This window comes from Erithacus rubecula (assembly GCF_903797595.1).
Source record: "Erithacus rubecula genome assembly, chromosome: 11".
NCBI classification, from domain to species: domain Eukaryota; kingdom Metazoa; phylum Chordata; class Aves; order Passeriformes; family Muscicapidae; genus Erithacus; species Erithacus rubecula.
The window spans coordinates 9,916,862-9,942,356 of NC_136663.1; the positions used below are offsets into that span (position 1 = coordinate 9,916,862).

The 25,495-nt window shown below is 42.5% G+C and overlaps 1 protein-coding gene across 5 annotated transcripts in view; it reads left to right on the forward strand.

The window, feature by feature from the left end:
* Nucleotides 1–25,495, forward strand: part of LPP (LIM domain containing preferred translocation partner in lipoma) — a 315,895-nt gene that overhangs the window by 261,239 nt on the left and 29,161 nt on the right. For all 5 annotated transcript variants that reach the window (XM_079315245.1, XM_079315244.1, XM_079315243.1 and 2 more), the window contains one exon: nucleotides 10,697–10,866. In XM_079315245.1, the coding sequence (XP_079171371.1) occupies nucleotides 10,697–10,866 (170 nt within the window). The remainder of the gene's footprint in view (nucleotides 1–10,696; nucleotides 10,867–25,495) is intronic.

Here is a 25,495-nt window from a genome sequence, read left to right on the forward strand (position 1 = left end):
CAGCAGCACGAGCCTATGGACAGCTGGTCAGTGGTGCTCCCCAGCTGGAGGAATAGCTGGGAGAAGCTGCATGAAGCGAGCACCAAGCCTCTGAGGAGAGCAGCTTGTCTGGCCTCCAGCTCTGCTCTGTGTTCCAGCCATTGCTTACGGACAGGGTCAGGTGCAGCAGCCCCTGAAATCACCTCCACTGCTCTAGAAGCAAGGCTGGTGTCCTGGGCTGGGACAGCACGCTCCGAGAGACACCTGCCAGAGCACCCAGGTGGGCTGGGCAGAGCTGCCTGAGGCTGCTGCCACTGGCACCCCCGTGATGACAAGGTGGTTTTTTGTGGCATTCCAAAAGAGGATCCTGAAATTTGGTGCAGCATTACAGAATGAGCTCAGTGGGCCAGGGGATAGCTCAGGAAATGCTTCCCTGCCTGTGGCCCCTGATGAGGGTGGGAGATGGAGTAATTCCTGCCTGGTATCCTGCCTTCCTTTCCCTGCAGGAGATTGATACAAGCATGGTTGGCTCACCATGTGTGCCATCATGTGTTTGCTGTTTTCACTGTCCAGGGTTTATCATGCAATATGACTTTGCAAGTGCGAGTACAAAGAGAGTGGCTCAGTGGTTGTTGCTGTTGGGATCACCAAAACTGCCAAAAATTGTCTGATCTGCAGCTCAGCCAGCAACTGTTCACTTTGCTAAGGTCCTTCCTAGGAGGGGTAAACCCCCACAGAATCAGCTTTGGGATGAATTGCCCAGAGGTTTCCAGCCAGCCCACTAGGACTTGGCTGGTAGCCTCACCTTCACCAGGGCTTTAGTAGAGAACTGCTGAGGTTGTTCCCCGTGTGCCACATATTGGTAACTTCTTGCTAAGAAATAAGATTTCAACAGTAGTGGTGTTTTCCAAAGAGAAGAGTAATTTTTGGTTTAGAAAGTCTAATTTTCCTATGAAAATAAAATAAGAGGTTTCTCAGCTTCTGAAAGCATGGGAAAGGCCCACTTTCTTACAAACTTTGTATTTTTTGCCTGATATTTATTTTGAAAAAAAAAAAGTTTTTATGTGTCTTGCTTTTTGAATTTACTATATGCAATCAGAGAGGAGTAATGGCACAGGAATTTCGTGAAAGTATACATTTTTTTAATTTTCTTTTTTTCACCAAATGAAATGATTGCACTCCTTAGTTAAGTATTTGTTGGCTGGGGCTTTTTTGTACAAATTGGCACTTTGAAAGTCTTGCCCACAAGCATGAACACTTTTAATGAAACTAATAATTATGAAAAGTTACTTCTTTCAATCCAACTCTACACTCACAACTTAAAGCTACTTCTTTACCATTGCTGTGCCAAATTCACCCAGGCTGGGAGCAGTGGGAAGGGGAAGCAGAGAGTGCCCAGCACACAGCACCGTGCTGGAGAGACAAGGGCTGCAGGAGGAATTGCTGTGGCTGCCAGGGACACCCTGAGCCCGGCCCAGCTGGGCTAGCAGCTCCTTTCCCAGCCTGGCCTAGCTGGGCTAGCAGCTCCTTCTCCTTCCTGAGCCTGGCCCAGCTGGGCTAGCAGCTCCTTCCTGAGCCTGGCCCAGCTGGGCTAGCAGCTCCTTCTCCTTCCCGAGCCTGGCCCAGCTGGGCTAGCAGCTCCTTCTCCTTCCTGAGCCTGGCCGAGCTGGGCTAGCAGCTCCTTCCTGAGCCTGGCCCAGCTGGGCTAGCAGCTCCTTCTCCTTCCCGAGCCCAGCCAAGCTGGGCTAGCAGCTCCTTCCTGAGCCTGGCCCAGCTGGGCTAGCAGCTCCTTCTCCTTCCTGAGCCTGGCCGAGCTGGGCTAGCAGCTCCTTCTCCTTCCTGAGCCTGGCCCAGCTGGGCTAGCAGCTCCTTCTCCTTCCTGAGCCTGGCCCAGCTGGGCTAGCAGCTCCTTCCTGAGCCTGGCCGAGCTGGGCTAGCAGCTCCTTCTCCTTCCTGAGCCTGGCCCAGCTGGGCTAGCAGCTCCTTCTCCTTCCTGAGCCTGGCCGAGCTGGGCTAGCAGCTCCTTCTCCTTCCTGAGCCTGGCCCAGCTGGGCTAGCAGCTCCTTCTCCTACCCTTGCCCGGCTCTTCACTGCACACACAGCCGTAGTCTCTGTCATCTAGCAGCTTTCATCGGCATTAAAGCAAACATTTCTAAAGGAAATAGAGTACATTTTACTCTCTCTCTTGCATTTCCTTGATCGAGTAGCAAAGGGAGGAATGTTTCCTCTCTCCCACTCTTTTTTTCATCCTCTTTTTTTTTTTCCTTTTTTTTTTTTTTTTTTTTCTGTCTCCAGATGTAAGCGGGGCTCTATTTCAAGCCGTTCGCACATGGTAAAACACGTGCCAAAAAGTTGACACGATGTAACAATAACAACAGGAGAAAAAAAAAAAAAAAAAGAAAATGCAAAGCGTGCTGCAAAAAAGGTGTTTGGGACCTTAAATCTTGTAGAGCATCACTGACCCCCACTGGGCTGGCACACTCACTGCACCTCAGCGGCGTGTGGGGCTCGGGGCACACACAAGGCTGCAAGGGGGGCATCTTCCAGCCTCTCCTTACAGCTGCTGCATACACCCGACCTGTCTGCTTTCTCCATGTCCATCTGAGTGAAAAGGCACTGGCTTGGCTTGCTGCGGGGGGCACTGTGCTTGGAGGGCAAAAAGGCTCCCTGGTGGTACCCTTAGCTACTCACTGGGGTTTTTTTTTGCTTGGTGAAATCTCTCTTGCTGGAGGTTTTTAGGAGCAGGTTAAACAAGTATCTGTTAAGAATGCTGGAGAGAGAGTTGGCACAGCCTTCAAAGCAGTAAGATCATTTCCATGTCTTCCCAAAATCCTGTTCAATCTGAATTTTTGTGTTTTTTGGGGAAAATCAGGAGTGGTTTTCTCCATTTTGTGGCAGTAATACATTGTGGCTGCAATAATTTTGGGAGGTAGCTCTCATTGTAATCTGCTTTATATCAGAAACAAGCTAAATTGTCTCTTGTGTTCCAGGATCTTCAGAAGAGGAGAATATAGATGGGTAAAGAATCACCACCACACACGTGTTGAAGGAAGCAGAGGTCTTTCTTTCTCTGTCAATAAAGGACAGAGACAGTAGCAGAGGCACAGAACTCTGTGTGCTCATTTGCTGTGTGGCTCAGCCAGGCTGCCAGAAAGGGATGCCATGGTCCACACGAGGAACAAATTTCTCCTCCTAGGGAGGAGATTTTAGCAAGACTTGTGCTGGGAGCTCCCTCTAAAAAGGAGTTTTTATGCCACAGGCCCTTCTTGCCATCAAGCCTTTTCAGAGATGGCCTTGTGATTAAAGAAACCAGACAGTGATTGGGAAGATATGGTTTCAGTTCCTGGCTCTATCATAAACTTCTTGGAGGGTTATTTAACCTGTCTGGGTCTCAAGCTCCCTGCCTGTATGTTGGGTGTCCTAAGAGTCCTCTATCTTCCCTGGGGTGTTGGAAGGGTTCACTGTGAGGCCTGGAGATCAGCTGGGACAGTAATTGTGTGATGAGCAGCATGAAGAAATGTTTGAGAAGGTAAAGTGCTGGCAGAGTGAGCCTGCACAGTTGCAGTGCGTTTGCTCTGTGGTGTGGAATGGGACCTCCGGGGCATACTGAGAATGTGTCAGGTTTTTACAGCCAAGCAAAGTGAGAATATGAAGTTGTATTGTGGTTGGAGGAAAGGGTTGCAAACAACATGAGAGTGCAGCTACTGCACAGTGCTGTACAGTACAAATGACAAGTAGGTCACTGCAGGGACCTGTACATCTGGAGTACAAGTGCAACACAGTTAAAGCAGAATAACCAGGACGCAGTAATTAAATCATGGCCTTGGATTTAATTTATGAAGTGTTTCAGGCACACATTGCAGCATGAAGCTGTGTTTACTGTGAAAGATTGTGTTTTCTGACGTCTGCTGAAGAAGAGGGAATTAAGATTGATCTGTCTCGTGTCCAAAGGCTGTGTAAGACAGCTGATGCATACAGCCTGCTGCTGTCAAATGGTGACACTTCAAGCTTGGATCCTGGCACAATAAACCATTGCCAAGGGCTTCCCACTCAGTGAAAAGTCTTGAGTTCAAAAGAAAGAAGAGGGGAAGTTAGGAAGGCAAGGGTAAGATGAGCTAAATAAATAATATAGTTTTCTACAAAATGTACAAGATGCCTCTGGGTTTCCCTTTGTATGATTATTGCAGTGCCCTGAGTGCCAAAATGTCAGAGTTACTCTGGGACTAATATGATCAACACATCTGTATCTAGCTTAATCGGTTAGACACATACCTCCCATGCACTGTAGAAGGACATAAACCCTTCCTTGTGGATCAGAGATCCCTCTTCTATTCCCTTTGGATGAATCAGAGAACTCAGGACCTGTTGGGTACTTCTGAGCTGCAGAAGCTCTGACACTGGGGCTTAATTTGATTAGGGTGTACTGAGCTAAGGTCTGCTGTTACACTGTTATCCTAACAGTCCATTTCTGCTCCTGTATCCCCTTCAAATGGAGTAATTGTATCTGTCTGACACAGGTGTCCTGAGGAATCCCATGTGCTTGGGAAATGCTTGAAAACCCTTGGATAAAAGTCTCTAGGAAAGAGGAGGGAGAGAGGAGAAAGTCTTGTTACATTGTTGACTTATGGTCAACGCTGTCCTCGAAATGCTGTTTTGTCATCAATATTTCTTCATTAGGAATAATGATTTTTCCACATTTACTGCCAGCTGATTCAGAGCCATCCAAAAGCAGAATGTGTCATGAATCTCTAAAATGCATTTACTGGCGAACTCTAAACAGAGATGATTAGAAAAATAATGCAGCGGAAATACTGGGTGTTTTGAGGCTGCTAGGGGAACTTTTAGTGAGATATTTTGTTCAATGTATTTATATATTTTAAAAGTGTTCTTGGTACTGTTTTGAAAAGGCAGCGTGCTGTATCTTTTTAGTCCTTTCCTTCATTGTGTATCAGGGCTGCAGTGAGAGCCAGGGAATACACTTAGCTGATCAAGGGAAATTGTGTAATTGATAGGCACCGAGGAGATGACCTTGTGATGTATTCCCATAGAACATTAGGTGGGAAACAGTTTTTTCCATCATGCAGAGTTTTTTGAGATATCAACATTTTTTCCCCACATTTCAGCAAATGCAGAACCTCCCTACTTTGATGCTTTTATCAGAAAATTATCCCCTATCTCTTCTCTACATAGAATGCATGCTTTGAATTCATGAATTTAAGCCTTTTGTGCAGGGGTTTGCCCATTCTCTCTCTGCTTTCTCTGCTCTTGGCATCTGTAGTTACTGCCTGAATTGTCTGTGTTAGGCACTGTACATCACAATGGTGCTGCCAATGGCTTAGTGTCTAAGTAGGTATGACAGAAAAATAATGCTGTAGCCTAGAAAAGGCTACTGAAGTCCCTGGATGTGCAAACAGGAGCATCTCAAGCCACCTGTGTGGAGTTACATTGCCTTTATCTTCAACTCCAGTGTGATTGCTATCAGAATATTACTGCCATAAGCATTAGTATGACATGTACTTATTCCATCATCCATTTCAGTGGTGGATGTTTGTCCCATTTGCTTGTGTTCCTAATTTGATGTTTAAAAGTGATATATATCCTAGATAAGGTTGGATACCCTGTGCCTAATTCCTCATCTTCAGATTGTACCCAGTTTCTCACCAAATCTTAAGAATCTTGCTGAGTAACAGTTCAGATAGGCCTTTCCTATTCATCTTCACTGTTAAAACCTGCATCCAAGCTCCAGTGACCTTGAGTCTCTGCAACATCCTTTTCAAAAAATGCAGTTTCTCTCTATTCATGCTCAACTAGCTGCAGAAATAACCCTCTGGCTTTTAACTCAGGCCAGATAATTTCTGCCTCTTAGTCGTAGAGTCATAGAATATCCCGAGTTGGAAGAGGCTTACAGGGATCATCAAAACCAACTCCTAAACATCTCTCCTCTGGTTTAATTTCTGCCTCATATTAAACAGAAGCTTCATGTCTTTACCTGCATGACCTGTAATGACCTATTCCCACCCTTCTTCCTCTGGTATTCTCTAGTGACATACCAACTCATCCTTCCCATCTGAAGGTGTCTATGTTCAATCTTCAAGCACTTACATTCTCTTTTGTGTTGTCTTTGTCCTCTCTTCAGAAGCATTCCATTAAACTTTCTTTAAACTCCCTCCGGGTCCTCTTTCAAATTCTAACTTAACCTTTTCCTTTGCTGTGATGTCTACAGATTCCTTGTCAACAGCAAAACATTTAGAGTGTTGAGGCCACAGCTTCCCTTGCTGACTGGTTTTGTTTGATTGTTTCCTTCTATTCCCGATCAGTACCTGGTTGTTATTGCTTGTATTAGGTTTTAAACTCCTGCAGTTGGGCCCTTCTTTAAATTCTGTGTTTTTCCAGTACCCAGAAGAATATATCTTTTCTATAATATGAGCAGCCAGGGTCTGTGGGGATATAGGCAAAAATCATGTAATAATAGTAATGAGATAACAAGAAGTTAGAACATGGCATTGTGTGCAATATGAGCTCCTCTTCTCCCTTCCCCCTCTTCCTTCAGATTCACAATATTTTGATTTTTTTACACAACAGAAGACAGTGAGTGAGGAGGTTTCAGACTAGAGTATAGTAGCTGATGTATCCTTTCAGCTGCTGAACTGTTTTGTGTGATCCACTCACTGATGGTGGCATTTTCAGCAGGGCAGCCTCTGTGGGCACTTCTGTGCCCCCAAGATAAGACCACCATGTGGCAGCCAGGCTGGGCTGAAGGAAGGTCACAGCATGGCCAAGTTTATGAACCTCTTTCATGCAAAAATAGAAGACTCCGGTCTCCCAGGCTTGCTGCCAACATATCGCCTTCTAGTTTTGCTGAAATGATCTTGAAAAAGGATCTAAAAAGGGCTGAAGGGGCAAAAGAAGAATGTTGAAATGACATAGTTTCTCATCTTCATGCAGTTTAGTGCTAATTTTGTCCTTTGTCTTTAAGCTGCCTTTTAAATGCTGTTTGTGGAAAGCAAATGGGTCACGTTGTTCTGTGTTTCTACTGTAATACGCTGCCTGCTATTTTTCTCTTAGATTATTTGTGTAATCTTTTTTGTGCAATCTGTTTGTTCTTGAGTCTTGCAAACTTTGCCTTTGCTACTTCTTTCCCAATAAGCAGTGCAACTTGTTCTGTGTTCACTCATGGGTATTCTGCACACAACAGACTGGGTTATTTGAGCCAGTGTGAAAATATTAAAATGGGGAACATGTGTGGGCACTTAATTGTGGTGAGCCCAACCACAAATACCTTCGCTGTTGGTAACTGGCACACAGGAAAAGCAGACTTTTGTTTTGTTTTTAGCAGACATAATGATAGATACATTGTTTTTAGTGGGGTTTTTCTGGTTTTCTAAGGAAATGAGGCTTGTGCAATTGCACTGCCTGTGTGCATGTGCCTGAAGTTCCTCCCTCACCAACACTTGAAACTAATAGGCATTTTAAACTGCATTTGAGCAAGTTGCAGGAGTTGGAAGACAAGTTTTTGCAGAAGTCTTGTGAGTTCCCAGATTGCACCAAGGTCTGCAGAAGGTACAGTCTCCAGTGATCATATTGCTGCAAAACAGATCAGTTGTATATTTGCCCATGTGCCTTTAAGTGGATCCAACTACCCAACTGTAAGCTCCCAAATTTGAATATTTTGGCTTATTTGCTTTTACCTTTTGGGTGAGTGAGTCAGTTGGGAGAGTTGCTAGGCACAGAGCTTGTGTTTTAATTCTCACTGGAGTGGCCATGTCTCATGAAAAACATGGTTTGCTCAAGGCCACAGTGTTATAATTTGCATATAAGCTTATAAAAAAGGAATATTTCTTTAAGCTTTCCTGTATGAGGGTTTATAGGAGTATTTCTGTCTGTGTACTTAATAGCAGAAACAGGACTTCTCATAAATGTAGACAGATGAAGTCTGTTGCTGCCTCAGTGGGAATCTTCTGTGGAAAAACCAAAAAAAGAGGAAGGAAAGCCTCAGGAAGCAAACTTAAAGGGGAGAAGTTGGCCAAGACTTGTGTTATGCTACTCTTTGGTTTGTATCTGACCACCAGCAATGTAGTTGGGGAATACCTCAGAGCTATGGGGGAGTGTAGCCACAGGGTAGCTTTGGGAAGCAGAGAAAATGTCTTTATGCCCTTTGCTCAAATAGGGGACAGAGGTACAAAGGCACTGAGTGACTTGTCAAGATTACAGGACTATGTATTTGAGTTAGAGAACGGATCCAGGTCTCATGGCACAAGTACAGCCAGAAGTATGGTCTAAGTATGGTCTCCATGTAGGCAGCTTCTTCAGCAAATGGAGAGATGCCTTGGATAAAGAGGAAGATAAATGCTGAAGCACACAAGAGCTGGCTAAATTATGAATGTGAGAAGAGAAGGAGGGGTAGAAAAGATTCCCACATGTTCTGCTCAGATGTTAACAAAGAAAGCTGAGAAGTGTTTGCATAGACACTACATTATTCCATGTCCAAATGCCTCATAAAAATAATACCGGATGATCACAGAATGGCACACTAGGGAAAATAAATTCTTCAGCGGAATATTCCCTCTGGAAAAACACTGTGTAAAGTAATACACTAATGGCTTTCAATTTCATGTTTTATATATAGAGATATTAACTGCTCCCCAGACGTCTGTTCGTATTACAGCCCAGCTACACGAGATGTTTGGAGAAGGCCCTGGAGCAGCTCCGTGCTGTCCACACGCAGGGCTGAGCACGGCTCTCCTGGGGTACACAGGAGGTGTCTTCTGCCTCCTCCTCAGTGCACTGCTCGCTCCTCTGGTTCTCTCCAGTGGGTTTGGGTTTTTTTTCTTTCTAGCCCTCATGGTTTTTTCCATTCTTCCCCTGTGCTCTGTAGCCTCACCACCATGCTGGGAAACCTGAATTCCTTTTCTGCTCATGAAAAAGAGTCCTCTCTAGAAGTGTTACAGTGGATTAAACACAACAGTGACAATCCTAATAACAAATGCTAAGGAAAGTTAAGTTTAAATACAGCATTATTAATTCCATTTTGGGGATTTCCAGACTTGTCTGGATTCATCTAGTGAGTTCTCCCTCCACGTTGCTCAGGCTGGGAGACGTTTGAGCCAACTAAAGTTATGCCATTGTAGCAAATCGTAATGATCTGGGTTCTTTTCCAAGCTTTCCTAATATATCTCAAATGTGTATATATATCATCCTGCCACTTCCTGAGGGATCCAAAAGTAGCTTACATGCTTTGTTCCCTAAATGTAGCTTGTTGGAGTGTGGGACAGGCAGGAAAGAAGTCATGAGTGTGGGGACATTGATACACACAGTGAAGGAGCAGTTCTGCTTTTGGGATGACAAGACAGGTCTGAGTCCCTGTAGGAAGTTGTGTAGTATTGCATGAAAAGGCCAATTAACAGACCATGGTATAAGAGAGCATTGAATCATTACTGGATTATGTAATTATTATCAGGTACATATTATTTCTGTATGCTTTTATGAATAACTGTGTATTGAATTCAGTCTGCTTTCCTGCCTGTACATCAGTTTTTGCTTCCCTTCCCACCATCACTGGCCACACCACTCCACCCATGAAGCCTTCAAGAGTGCAGGGCCCCAAGGCTGGGGTCACTGCAGTTATTCTTAAACTGGAGGGCACCATTTTGAGTAGGACAATGCCCCAGATCATAGTTGCTCTATTGCCTTTGGTGGGTTCTCCTGTGTTGTGTGGCTGACCTTGTCCTTAATGCCTTCCATTTTCAATGTCAATTGTTGTGTAAGGACATCAAAACTTCATGGACTATCTCCATTTTCTGGAACTCAAATGGCAGAGAAAATGGCAAAGGTGTGCCTTCTACTCTCCTCTTCCATCATCTCTGCACCACAGTCTTCCCTAGGGAAATGTTTTTCCCATGTGTTAAGGAAATCTTGTCTTCACGTTAAATCTATCTGCCACATAACATCTTTAGCAACAATCTGAGCAAAGCAGCAAGTCTTTTGTGTGTGTGTCTGCAGACTTTTTGTTATGCATTTGTATCTGACATTAAGGACCTTTTTCAAAAACAGACAGAGCTCTTAAGGCTTGTCTGTACTTCAAGTCTTTACCAGCAGTTTCTGATACACCTTTCTTGAAGGATGGAAAGAATAAAGTATCCACACATCAGTTTCTTTAGGAATAGTTTATGTGCTTTAAATAGACAGAATATCTTAATCTGTATTAATCTTTGAACAGAAAAAAAGAAGTAATTGGCTCCATTGAGAGAACTAGTTTAAACTGTACAAGCAAAACCTTCTCTTTAAATTGTGCTGCCACCAGATAGCTTTATGAAACCCCCTATGACAAAATCCTTTCATGGGGAAGCAAGGCTTAAGGCACAGGTTTATCCCATCTATCTGAGGAGCTGTGGATGACTGTATAGCTGGGTTAGACGATAGTTGAGTGGCTTGTATCTGGAGCTCAAGATCTTTACAATGATTGCTGGCTTCCAGCAGCACAACTGATACGAGTGCTGTCTTGGGAGCCAGTTTCAACCCTTTCTAGATCTTTTCATACGGACCAGCACCAGAGTGCCTTCCAGTGGTGCTGGATCATTGCCAGCACTGGCACAAATTGTATTTCTATGGACTGAGCAGCTGCATCCCCCTCACCTGCTGTGCAGCCACAACGAGTGGAGGGATCTGTCAGCTGGCACAAGGAGCTTGCTTTGACTGCTGTGCTTTCCCTTGGTGCCAGGACGCTGTGCCCGCTGCGGGGAGAACGTGGTTGGAGACGGCACGGGCTGCACAGCCATGGACCAAGTCTTCCACGTGAAGTGTTTCACCTGCATAACCTGCAAGAGCAAGCTGAGGGGACAGCCTTTCTACGCCGTGGAGAAGAAAGCCTACTGTGAATCCTGCTACATTGTGAGTACCTGTTCCTCTTTGTGCCCTGATTTTAATGCACAGACACGGGAAACATTTATTTCTTTCATTGCTGTGGAGTTGCCTTACAGTTAAAATCTTACAGCCCTGCGGCAATACCATGAGCAACAAGTTTTTTTTATGGTCTTCAGAAGAGCTCTGGTCTTTTCAGCTTACTGGGTGAATTACATTTCCTGGTCTGACCTGCCTCTGAAATGAAGTGGACACAGCAGGAGAAAGAGCTGGGTTTTGTGATTGTTTCATCTCTGTAAGGAGTAGACTATGCAGTCATTTTTTAGCAGCAGTGTGGCTCTCAGCTTTCTGTGTTGAGAAACCTGATACCAAAATGGTTACAGTCTGTGGTGCTCGCTAAGATTAAGGGTGCAATAAAGCACTAAAACTTCTAAAATCAAGACTTTTGCCTTGCTTGATGGAACACTTTCTACTCAGCTAAGGGTCTTTGGATTAGATATTGAAGCTTACATTACTCTACAATTTAATTTCATGCCTCCAACAAGGTCATAAAGCAAGCAATTAACAGTTGCTCTGAGGAGCTGCACATTTTAAGAGGCTCCCATAATAAGTACCTGGAACCAGTTGCACAGGTGCAAATTAAAGAAACATCCCATTATGTGCCTGAGGCTTTACCTTAGTCTGACCTTAGCATCCAGTATATAAGGATTATCCTTGTAACTTAGAGTAAGAAAAGAGCAGGAGCATTCTTAAAACACTGACAGATCTTTCTCTAAACTTTCAGTCTGGAGTTCTTACAAACACTGGACCTGAGACTCTTCCAGAATTGGATTTACACTTCTGAAAGTAAAAATTGATGTTTTCATGACATTTCTGTCATTTCAGTGATAATTACAGCAATAATACTATAATATTTCTGAAAATGCCACCAGCATCTCATTGTTCTCTCTGTTTTTACAGAGCCTTCACAGTGAGGTTGTTACTGAAATATTGAATATAAAAAGGAAAGATTGTGTCTTATTTACAATGGCAGAGATAGATGGGCCTTGTTAATTTGCTTTTACAAGGTAAATGGTCTTTTGGTGGAATATGGACCTTTTAAATAATTTCTATTTTTGTTTGCACTAAGATGATTGCACCATAAAAAATTTAAGTTTCATTTTGTGGCAAGTTTAACCACGTGCAAAGCACTGAAGACTTTAGAAAGGTGCATTCATAATATAGTTGGAGCAACTTTATGTAACTGGAATTAAACATTTCATTGACTTCAGGCTGGAATTGACTTCATCTGCTTGCAGATTGATACTTTCTTTTCTTCTTTTTTAAATCAAGCACGCATTCTACACCACTCATCTGCTTTAGTTTGGGGAAACATCTGCATTAGCCACTGTAGTAATGGTTTAAGATTATTTAATCCCATTACTTATACACTTCATTAGCCTGAGTGAATTGTTGGCAATGGTTCAGTAAACTTCCTACATTGGGAGATAAAAGGATAAAAAAAGAAAGGGAGAAGGATTCTGTTCCTCATTTTCTTTCAAATTTATCTTCTATCTATTTAAGGGATAAAGGAACGATAATTGCTTGGTTGCATCTGCGTTTGTATGTTCTGTGATGCAGCTTTGCAGCTCTGAGTACAGAGGAGAGAGTAAACGTTTAATAGCTTCCTTTTATATAACCAGAAGAGGCCTTTGAATGTTTATCCATGCAGTCCACAAAAACATGGTTATGGCATTAACCCAAAACACATCTGGATCCATCTGCTGCTGCACATGCAGGGGAAAGGATGTCAATGCTGATGGAGCTACATGTATGTGGCTGGGCAGCTGGTACTGTCTGTGGAAAATGGGAAGCAGGAATCTGGCAGTCTGATGCAGTAAAGAAAAAAAAAAACAACAAAAACCCAAGTGCATATTAAACTATTAAATGTGGAAGAAACAAGTGTTGTGAGCCTATGTCTCAATGTCTTTCAGAAAGCTCAGGGCTGCTGTGTTGAAAGCCAGATCTACAAGGGATCTAGGCTTCTGCCATGCTACTGGCTTGAGGCCTGAGGAATTTGTGTCCTACAGCATATGTCTCATTGATTTTTCAGAGGAACAAAGCCTGCATTGGCTTCAGTAGGATAATGAATGCCTGAGTACACTGAGGCTTTGAGCTAGGCTTGCAAGTTGTTCTTGCAGATGAATGAGACCCTTAAATTGATGAGGCACAGTCTGACTGCTTTTGTCTTTAGATGCCTTTAGATGTGTGATGCAGTTATCCTGAACTCTGAGAGCTAATGACCTGCTTAAAATCTAGCCTGTCTAGCCATATTCTGCTGAATTGTGGCCTCTGATTATTTTTGTTTTGGTTTGGGTTTTGGTTTTTTTCTGTTTCTTTTTGATTGGTTGGTTTTGTGGTGTTTTTTGGTGTTTGGTTTTTGAAGGTGGGTACGTTATTTTTTGTTTCCCAAAGTCCCTGTATGAGAAAATAGCTTGGATACTAGGAATTCTAGATCTGTAGAAAGTCAATGGGACTGAAGTACCCTTATTCAGATTCCACTGGACCTGAATTCCCATGGAAGGTGCAACAGATGTGGCTGGCCCAAGACTGCACAGCTAATTCATGGCAGTGGCCAGCTGAGAAAACAGGGTTCTCATATGGTGTGAGTAATTCAGTGAAACTTGTTTCTGGACTACGTAATTCACACTGATTACTAGCACATATCCCTATTTCCCCAAGTCAAAAAGTCCTGACCTCTTATGCATGTCATAGAGGTTTCATTTATGTAAGAAAATAAACTAGTACTCTCCTAATAACCCTTGCCTAGTTGTGATATATAAATTCTTGAAGCCTTTGATTATTTTTTAATAATTCACTGTTGTGACTTGTGGCCTTATGCACACAAAAACTATGCACAAAAACAAAAATAAATGTTTTTCAACAATTAGAATTGGCTAATCTTCTCAGTTTGTTGTGTGACTCTTCTTAGCTGTGGTGTAGTGAAGCCATAATTAAGATTACTGTGAAGAGCTGTATTTAATTACTGGTTAGTCAATACCATGCCTAAATAGCCTGCAGAAGGGGTTTTCTTTGTTGTTTTTGTTTCTGGTTTTATTTATCAGTGATCCAATTAAGATGAAATTCTCCAAAAGTCTGAATTAGCATCTAAGGAAATCAATCACCTGTTTGAGAAGAAATATTTTCCTTAATGGGAATCTGAGTACCAGAGTTAATTTATTTCACACAAAAATCCTCCCACCCAAAAGCCCATCACTATCATTTCCTGTTACATCATCTGAGTGCAGCGAGTTCTGTTGCCAATGTGTTTGCTGGTTTTGCTCTGCATCCAAGGATTCTTTCATTATTGATGTTATTTCTAAAAGAGTACCAGTCTTCTCCATTAAGACACTTCTGCTGAACTAAAAGCAACTGTAAAAACTAAAGTGTTAATAGGAGACAGATGTTTCCCAGTCATTATGACAGTCAGGTTAACATGTGAAATACCATGATAGGGTTTCCAGTGTAGCAGTGCACTGCTGTGCACGTGATGAACACCATGTCTGCAGTATGTTATCAGCATATTTTCCCCCTCCCTTACAGGGCAAATTACTGACTAAAGAACATTTGGTTTGCTTCCTCTAAGTAGTTGAAGAGATTTTAACGCTGGACTCAGAGCAGGGAAAAGGCTGAGCGTAATATCAGTGGAATTGTTATAAAAGACTGAAGAACAAGATGTTGAGCAGTGCCAGCTGTCTGCTGTCCAAGTACTGTGTTATCGTAAGGACTGAACACAAGGTTAACCAGACACACCAGTCTGGCAAGAGTGATGCTGCTGTTTTGTGAATGGGGTGTTCTTTGATGTCCAGATAACTTTATCCAGCATGTGGAAATTTTCCTCCGTTCGTTCTCCCCTCTCCTGGCAGTCTGGAGGTTGGCAGCTGGAGATGTGCACTCTGAGAGGAGGGCAGGGAGGGGCTGAGCTCCTGCAGTTAGTGCAGAAAGCAGCAATATCTTGCTGATGCTCCCAGCCTCTCATGGTCTCTTCTGTTGTGTCCAAGTCAATGTGACCCACCTGAGGAGACGACCACGGTGGGACTGGGGAGGGTACAAGAAAGCAGAAATAACCAGGGTCAGATGAAAGACTTCAGAGAAGTGGTGGGCTAGAAATGATGAATGATTGAAGGAGAAGAAAGAAACTCATTTCTGTCAAGCTAGAGCAGGAGAGATGATGGTTGTGCTCTACAGAACCCTGTGGAGACCCAGGGATCGAAGTTTCTTATTTCTGCTTAGCACTGTGAGATATTGAGGACAATATCTTAAACCCATCCTCAAAGATCATTTACAAGGATTTTTTGCAGGTGAAGTTAATTTTTCCATAGTACTAAAGCTGTGGAAGTGCTTGAAGGAAGAAGAATTATGCTAGGAAATCTTGCCCCAATTATTGCTGTTCCCTGGAACTTGGGATAATATTCCCCCCAATCACTCATTTTGTGAGCAGAAAACCTGTATATTAGAAGGGATTTTTTTTCTCTTGGAGTCTTCTAACTTCCTGGCCTATCAGTGGCTGTAGTTCAGTAAGAGAAGACAGTTCAGAACAGAGCACAAAAGAAATGCTGATGTTTTAAGAAATGGTACAACGAGAGCCACTGGTGCCATGGAGCATCCTAGGAAAGCTTAAATTTGCTAATCATTCAAAAATGTCAGTGTTAACTCAATTTGTGCTCATTGAAATCTCTGGTGAGACTGCTAATGGCTTCAGTGTGACTGGTATTGTAAACCTCACCCTGTGTGCACGTGAGTGTGGTTGGTTGAAAGCTGTACAAGAGCAGCTTCCTGCAGCACATAGGGTTTAAAGTGTAAGGTTGTTCCCTGCAGTAAAACTACATCTATTTTTAAAAATAATTCTGCAATTTGTAAGCAGGGATTACAGCACTAATTTAGCAACTATGTAACAATTTAAATTGAACCAGAAAAGAGAAACTATAATTTAAAGATTTTTTTTTTTATGATACAAGTTTTCTTCTTTTTAAAGTAAAAAGCCCTTTATTCTTGTTTTTGTCAAGCAACGTATTGAATTTGAGAGTAATTTATGGAAAGTGCTGCCAGCATGGTATTGCAAGTGCTCCACAATTTGAATTTAAACTGCTCAATGGGATCATTAAGACTATTATGCCTGCTTTCCAAAGAGTTTGAATTCAAAATGACAACTGGAACAAAAATATAAAATAAACTAAAGAGAAGTCACGCACTCTTTGCGTGGTGGAATTTTTCTGCCCTCGAAATATTTCATTGAGATCAATGCTGCTCTTCAATCCTCTCCTAGAAAAAAGCTGGTGTTGCTAGTTTTAGTTTGGAGCTCCTGTGTGAGTCATCAGCAGCAGGGAGCTGAACCTGTGACCCATGGATCGAAAAGCATTAAGGCTCAGCTCCTGTGGCACAGAGATGGAGCTGGGCTGTGCCAGGCAGCAGCAGGCTCAGCCCTGGCTGTTCCTTACCCTCTACAGAACTGGTTCATGGGCGTAGCAGCTACAAAACAGGTCCAGAGTTTTGGGCTCACTGGTGTTTTATTCCTGCTGATTATTGGCATTGATAATTTTGCTAGTCTGCACTCACTTGGTACTTCCTTGGGAAAAACATAACGGCAAGGGAAATCTGTTACATCTAGTAAACTGATCATTTGTAAAAGTGAAAAATTAGTGAATCCCTTCAGAGTGTAACAGCCCTTTCTATTGACAGCACTCAGCAACAGCTGATATAAAAAACAGAAACAGAAGATGGAGGAAGAATGGTGGCCAATAAGCTCAACTCTACTACTGTGAGTGGTAAATGTTCTTGTGCAATCAGGGCATAGATAGAGGAGGAGGGGATGCTATTGCATAAGCTGCACCTGCAGCTTCCAGGAGTCCAGGCCTAGGATGTACAAAAACGTGTGAGAGAATATGTCGATGAAGCAGCTTCTGTCAGAACTGGGACAGCTGAACTTAGCTGACCCTCTGGAAAACTGCATCTGTTTTCTCAGTGGCCTACCAGCTGTTACAGGGGATGGGTCATGCTTCTTATTTTGTCACGAGGCAAGGGAAAAGTTCCTTTGCAGGGGTGGGTGAATGGAGGAGTCAGCAGAGGTCAATAACCTCCTTTCTAAACTGGAATTATAAAGAAAGGGGAGAAAGTGTACCATGAGATGATGAGGTAATGCTTTACAGGGACTCCTCTGTAGAGACCCAGAGGCTCATTTTAAAGAAGACAGTCCAATTCATCTTGCTGTCCAACAAGGACAGGACAAGAAGTCTGCAAACCAAGCCTGTAAGAAGGAAAATTCATAGTGTTCTTGGAAGACATGAGAGTGAACCCTGCCAAGAATTGCACTGGGCTCACCTTGGTGATGGATTCTGAGACCAATGTACCTTGGTGTAATTGACTTTCCAGAAAGCTGACTAGAGTGTTGCTTTAGAGGAAGACCAGCTATGGATTGTGGAGGTAAAGGAAATTGATGCTACCAATGAGAACAGTGTCATGAGGGGGATATTTTTGGAAAAGTACTATAGTGCTGGACAGCATTTTAATAGATACATCTGTGTTGGAAGACTGGGCATGAAGTGCTGACTAACTATTCACTGATGTCTTGGTAGTGCAAACTTTTGTTAGGTATAGATATCACTTTTCATTCCTTTTCATGGCCCCTATTTTAAAATGCGTCCATATTAAGTGACAACTCCTCCTCCACACCTGGGCTTGCTTGAGATTTTTGTGATGGCTTGCTAGAATCCAGATCTTTCCTCCTGTGTGTCTTGGCAGCCATAACAACTTGAATTGTAGTTTTGTCTCTGCCTTGTGCTTTTATACCTAGAGGCATTTTTCATATTTTGATTACATGAACTAAGCATTGATTTGACATGTATAATCCAGAAAAACTATACCATGGGAAATGAAGAGTTCTTAGTGACTGAAAAGGAGGTACTGTGAAGGACCAGCTGCTGCCATTCAGTGAATTTCTCACTTCACAGGGTGAATTCCACTGACCAACTGTATATTCTTTGAAAGAAAATAGTCTTCCTTTCTGCAGGAGGACGAATGGGATTTTATGGCTCCTGGCTATAAATCCAGTTATGGATCATGCTACAGTAGAGGGGATGGTGAAGTCATTTAGCAATGGATTTTAGCTGTGTGTTGAGCTTTCCCTATGGAACATATCTCAGAGCTTGCTGCCTTTGCAAGTTAGCAGAAATGGCTTATAAGGAAAGAAAAACATCTTTGTCGTATCTTCCTCATTTGCAGTCAAGTGTAGATGGGTATTGGCAAGTTACATCCAGTGTTTACAGTGTTCATCTCTTTTCCTTCAACTGTTCTTCACCACCTCCTCAGTGAACTACTTGTTGCTTTCACTCTGCTGCCTGAGCAGCATCTGGAAATACCACTGTAATAAATTCTCAGTGTGGTGTGTCAGTGAAGGAAAGTCTCTGCCTCCGAAAAACTTCTTGGTAAACAGCAAGTCTGTGGAAAAGGCAACAGCATTGTCTCCATTTTGCAGATGGAGATCTGATCCTGAGAAGTTTAAATGCAGTTTGTTTAGATCATGGATCTCCATTGCTGGAAGCCTTCCAGTACAGGCAGGACAAACATCTCTTAGGAATAGTTAAGGTCTAGGCTATGGGCAGACCTAGGGCTGTGTTCTGCCTTAGTTGTTCCGATTCTGAGCTTGAATGATTGTCCAGGACCACAAACACATCCTGCACTGGACAGCACAGGTTTTCCATGCCCCAATTTTCAGCCTGCCAAGATCTTGAAGTGAAGAAGCTACCTTTCTTTTCTTCCCCTCTTCCAATCACTGCTGTTTAGTCATTGGATATGAATATCAACGAGCATATGAAGGCTGAGTGGGGGCTCTTGGAAAACCCAGGAGGGTGGAAGGTACCATGACAGTGTTCCTTTCCATGTGTCCTACTGCTTGCTTATAACCCTGCATAATTATTTTCAAATTCAAACTGCTGTAGGCAATTATTCTGGAAAGGCTGTGATTTATTTGAAATTGGGCCTGTAATTTAGGTGTGTGTTTCCATCAGATCCATGTATTATGGAGCCCTGTCCTTTCTAATGCAGTGATGTCAAAGCGCTGCAGTGTCCAGACATAAAAAAAATTGTAACTCACTGAAGTAAACAAACCATTAAGTATTGGTTATTTTTACCAGTGCCTCTGTGCAGAGCTGCTGCCAAAGCATACTGCAGTACCTGTGAGTAACAGAGCTGAATCTGTCCTGGAATGGATGTGTTTGGATGTAGCAGGTATGGTTCCCTCAGCAGCCTTGAAGAGAGCAAAATTTTGTCTTGCTCACTCTCAATTCCAGATGCCCCTTCATTCAGTCCAGACAGTGATTTGCAAGCCTGAGTGCCAGGGAGCCCAGCAGGCTCTTGCAGCATGCCACTTGAGCCGTCTCCTTGGTGAAGCCACACTCCAAGGAATTTGCTCTGGCAAAAGCTCAGTCTGTGAGTCGATCCTCCCTCTAGTGTCTGCCTCTGCTCTTCACTCCAGGACATGATTTGCGTGCGTGATGTTTGTTTGCACTGGGGGAAACTGTTTAACTTGCCATCATGCACACAGAAACCCCAGTGGGCTTGGGAGATTTCTGGTTAGGAAAAAAACAAATTCATACCAGTGTAGGGAAAGTACAGCAAATGGGAATTGTGACAGGAGAAAATGTTTTTTGATTTTAAGAGTGTGGGGAGTATTTGGTACTCATGTAGGGACAAAGCAAATTGTGAGATTATTGTTTCATCTCATCTGCATTGATTACAAAGCTCTGGGCCAAGTACAATATTGACAGAAGAGAGAAATCATCCACTAGGGTATTTTGGGCAGAAGGAAAACCAGATTATAGCTCAATTCTGATGCTGTGGCATTTTGTCCCCACAAGAGATGATTGTGCACTGGTAGGTAGCAGCCTTCACAGGAGCAGAGAGGTTGATGTGGTCAGTGAGACCTTCATTCCTGCAGTGTGTGCATATCTCTGCGAGGCCTCTCTGGGGGTCAGGCAGGGATGGCACCATGTACATCAGTGAGCTTGGAACTCACAGGACATCTGGGCTGCTGGAAATGAGTGATGAGATCTGCTCAGCGTTGTCTCTGCTTTTCCTGGCTGCTGTTTCCTGACAAACATTTGACACAGAAGCACCATGTAGGTTTTCCACACCTGATGCTGTAACTGTCTTACCATACAGACTCACCACACAGCTCTCTGGGGCAGATAAGTTAGAAACTGGTGGCAGTTCTTATGTTACATGCCCATATTCCAAAGGCTTTTGTTCTTGTTAGAAATGGAGCTTTATGGAAAGAAATAAACTGAAAATCTTTGTGACCTCTTTGGTCTGAGGTTATAAAGCACAGATTCGATAGTCTTTGTGGAAATGTGCTCCTGTAGATGCTGGCCATTGAAAAAAGTCTTTGTATTGTTTTGATTTTTATTTTCTTGCTGAAGTCAATCTACTAATGTGTTTAATGCTGCAGCTCATTGTATTTGCATCAGTGCTGTTCAGCTTTTTAACACTGAGCGGCCTTCCAGATTCTCCTGTCACTTAACATTCTTTATGTAGGTATTTTTTCAAACCACTTCGAAGATGTAAAAAATAATGGTTATTGTGCCTAAAACCTAAATTTGCTGCTGACCAAACCCAGCTATTTTCCCTTGTTTGTGAAGGGAAATAAAGCAAGAGGGGAAAAAATAACAGTGTTGAAATGTAAATTAATTCTCAGATGTTATCAGGGATTGAGATTTTAAGTATGAATATTCCATTAGCTCCTGACAAGGTAATTTTTTTGTTTGAGGTCGTGTTTGAACCAATACACCATCTTGGCATTCCACCAACAAAGGTATCTGTGTAAATGCAATCTGTGTTGAAGCCAGACAACACTTTCAAAAATTTATTTAATATTTCCTACAGCAAGCCATCTGTGACTGGTCATATTTTAGGAAGCAAACGAACATCATAGAAACATTCACCAATCTCTTTGAGTAACTTCTAGACTTTTTAAATTAAATGTGCTGCCAAATATTTATATTCTGTTGTGAAAAGAAAAATATTTGTTTGACATCCTAGTCTCCCTGGCAATTTGCAGTCAGTTGCTCCTCTGAGGAGCTGTGCTTTTCTCATGGATGCAGCAGGGCCAAAGGAGGATATGGGAATCCCTACAGGTGCTTTTGGGCTCCTCAGCAGGGAATGGGAGCAGCTGTAGCATGATGGGGCTCTCTGGGGACTGAGAGAGGCTGAGCCCTGGGTCCTCCCGAGGAGGGTGTGACAGGGGCAGCCTGGGGGCCAGGTTGTGCCCAGTGCTGACACTGGTGAGTCAGAGGGTGATGGAACAGGCTCAGGTGGCCATCACAGCATTCCTACCAACGTGCAAAAGGCTCAAGAGTTCCCAGAAAAGCCAAACCACTTTTCAGGATGTCTTCCACTGCATCTGCCACAGGCACTGCACCATCACCAAGGCAACCAAGTTGCCAGAATTTAGCAGCAGCAAAACAGAAGGAAAAATTAGTGATGGCTGAAATCATGGCTGCTGAATGCCCTGATGGAGCTGAGCTGTGCTCTAAATTATACCTAACATTTAGCAATAATTTTCAGAAAAAGTCTTGGTTTTTTATCCTGTTCCACAGATTTATGGTTGGCTTAAACTTGATCATTCTATAGCAGCAAAATGCCTTTGTTCAAGGGCCTGGAAATCAGCATTATCCTCTTACTACATATAGGTACTAACAAACAAGTAAAATATCTAAAACTGTCCTGAAATAATGAATTCTGTTTTAGAAAGGCTGAAATGTTCTGAAGAGTCCCTGGTGGCACAGCATCAATTTTTGCTCAGTACTCATTTGAAATGGTCCATATAATTTGCCTGTACTTACCACCTTGGGACTGTTGCAACCAGCAGAAGTCCAGGTGAATCACCAGCCCATAACCTGTCCACATGTGTCTGTCACCCAGAGGATCAATGCCATACACAGAATGTGCATATTCTTATATTCTGATAAGAGGCCCTTGCAACAGAGCAGGGAGAGAAAGCAGTCCTGATTTGCTCTATTACCTCTGACAGTTTTACTTTCACTGTGGCAGGGCAGTAAGATTAAAGTTTTATAGCAATATCACCTCCATCCAGACAAAAAAAAATTAAACCTTTCCTCTCTGGTACTTAGATTTCAAACTCTTTTTATAGAGCCTCTGCATCTGTTAATAAAGTTCTTAATTCATTTTGAACATTTTATTGTCACTTTGGATAAAAGTTTAATCAGATAGAATTATTGCCCTTCTAATATTCCCTTAACCTTTGCATTTTAGACTTAAACCATATCATTTAAATTTTAAAATCACTCCTTTATAGACTTGAATGCCCCCATCTCTTTTTTAGAGGGTACTTTTGCACAGGAATGCTGTAGTCTGTCTTGAGGTCATGTGAAAACTTAAAAGTCTCTAATGCAAGCACTGCTCACTTTTCACTGAAATGTCTTGCATGCCCTATTAATTACTTTAATGGTGACATGCTGGTTTAAGGGAGTTCTTTATTAATGCCACTAAATCTTTTTTTTTATTGTTGTTTAAACACTTTTTCTTTCTTTTATGTAGATGCATTTAATCCTTTCTCTCTTTAAAATAAATGAATGCGTAACTCCACACCAGGTGTTTGACATTTGCATCTTTCCTTCTCAGGAGGACATGGGGAGGACTTTGCTCCTTCATCTGCATTGTCCATATCCCACCAGAAACATGCCCATCTGTACTGTCTGTCTTCATGTGTTAAATTGTTGTGGTGGAAGTAGTATTTGACATCTGATCTCTCTCTTTCCAGAAATAATATACAATGAATTTGCTTTTACTCTTCCAGGATGTTGAGATTGTGGAGGTTGGTTTGGATTTTTTGCTGAAAGTGCAGCACTCCTAGTTCAAGAGAGGATTTGCTAATGTCTGAGCCTTTTCCTAGTAAGGAGGACATGTTAATTTGCTCTCCTCAACCTGAACTAAGTAAGAGTATTCTAGTAGTCCATTACTTCAAAGATAGCATTCACTATCCTAGATTATTTATAGAGCAGCCCTTTTGCTGAACTAGCTAGCTGGTAAAACACTGACATCCGTGCCTGCTGCTGGATTTTAGTCTATCCGATTTCTGGTTTTCTTAAGGTGAAATATTTTACAAAATATCTATTCTTGATTCATCTTAGTTGCAGATGTTCTTGCAAACTTTTTCAAAATCACATAAATGATTGAGGAATTGACTGCTTTTGGTTTGCTAACCCACCCTTGACAATGAGACTTAAACTCTTAGTAGTAAGTCATCTAAGTCTTCAGTCCCTTTAGAAAGTGTTGTGTCTCCAATAACCGTTGATGGTTTCACCATGGGACTCTTCACATTTGAGATATATGAATAAACTTTGCTGATTTTGAAGAAAATCAGAATGGATTGTTGAAAAACTTGTGAAGAGGTTTCACCATCAGCAATTATTTTTTTCTTTGTGAGGGAACAGTGGTTTAAGGCTGGGTGTTGGGATTTTTTTGTTTTCTTTGGGCAAAGTATGAAAGCTTGTATTACACTAAGGGATTTCTCTTGACCTCCCCTCTCCCAGATGACTTCCAGCTCCTAAAAACATCTGTGCCCAGCTGGGTAATAGAGTTTTTGTGCAGTCCTCCATGGCTAATGCATACCTATACATACACACAGACTTGCACAGGAAGAATCTGGAAGCCTGAATTCAATCTGAAATTATTTGGCATTTGCCTGGGAAAGGTATTCCTTCCTCTCATGGGCCTTCCCTCAGGTTTGTCCAAATCAGTCTTCTGTTATCAGTATCACACTTTGCTGTTGAGTGGGCAGAGCCTTGTACTCACAACTGTTAATTTTGGGAGCAGGCACTACACTTATGCACTTATACAGTACTAAAGGGTACCTTTTGCATTTTCAAACTTTGCTAAAAGGCACCTTTTGCATTTTAGAATAAAGTGGCTAATTAAATGGCAATGAGTGCTGTTTGAGCTATGGGTCAGAGTCATTCTAACTTAGATAAGGGACTGGATCCCATAAAACAAATTAGTCTTAGTTATGGGTGTGCTCACACTGATCCAAATTTAATTTTTTTTTTATATGAATAGGAGCTGAATCCAATTTGTGGTGCCCAAGACAATGTGGCTAATGAAAGACATGAGACATAGACCTCATCTCACAAAGTGATCCTCTTGAGTATGTGTAGAACCTAGACTGGCTTGATCAAAAGAATTTTCAATTTCTGTTTTTAAAAGTAAGGAAGCTCAAGTTAATTTTGGTGGAAATTCCCTAAAATTAACTGAAAAGCTCAAAATATACTTTTTCCCCCTCTAAACTTGTTTCCTTTCCTTTTCCCATGTGGCTACCTTGTTTATTTTTTAAATAAATAATCATATTTTAAAGCAGTGTAAATAAATTGCAAAGTGTGCTCCAATGGGGTAGATAAATATATTCCATCTGCTGGGGAGTGATTATTAAATAATTCACCAGTGGCAAACCCAGGAGTTGTTATCCATTTTCCTCTCATTCATGGGTAATTTTTTCTACATCCCTTAGGAGCTCATTATGTTTTCTTTGTACATAATGTTTAATAATTTTAAAATCTGGTACTAACTCCTCCATCTACAGATTCTTCAATTTTTCTTAAGTATTTGTGCATGTGTACACATGTATGTATTGGCAGAGGAAGATATTTGTTTTCTTTCTTCCTTCTGTTTTTTGTTTGTTTTTTTGGTTTTTTTTTCATCTTGAGAGAAGGTGAGAATTTGTGTATGAAGCAAGATGGGGAGTTGGAGACAAATTTTTTCCAGCTATGCAAGGGAGTTTCCTCCTGCACAGATGGTGGATGGGTCACATCCCTGGTCTCACCCTTGGGTGGCAATCAACAGAACTTCAGGGCTATGGCATTAGTATGAACCTCATACTTCAGCATTTGTAAATTAAAGGAATAGGAAGCAAGGTGAGGGAGTGTGGCATTTGAAGGGCCCTGTCTCCTTTTTCCTAATGTTAGGACGAATTTGGTTATCTTTTGAGGGACCAAGAGTGAGCCCAGCAGGCTGGTCTGTGAATAAGCAGCAAGCTATTACCTGATTGAAAACTGGAGCTGTATCCCATCAGTGGAAAAATTGCCCCAGGTATGTGGATTGGTGGGGTTTGAATCTGACCTTGAGGGAAGAGTTCAGCTCCTGGTAACAGACCCAAAGGCCTCCATGGGCTTTGATCAGACAGGGTGGGCAGCTGGGCAGAGCTCTGGATGGGGCTGGCTCAGAGCAGGAGGCTGCACACAGTCAGGAGCTGGCAGCTCCAGTTCCCATTTCAGAAATGGTTGTGTTCCCATGACTGTGTGTGCTCCACGGGGCAGGAGGTGAGGGACCACCATCCTGTCCTGCATCTGCTCAGTGCCAGTGCCCCAGGAACTGTGGTCAGAGCTGGGCTCTCCCCCAGCCTGGAGACAGATGTTTGCAGTTAGAGGACAATCACTACCTTGGTGCTAGAATGTGTAATTGGCCACAGGAAATTCTTTCCTCAGCTGATGAAGACAGGAAGGTAAAAGTGTCTCTTAATGCTTCTACTGTTTTTCCTAGGGAGTTGAGTAAATCCGTCTGCCCTCATAGAGGGGAACAGCAATCCTATTCCCCAGCAGGTAATGATCTCTTCTGT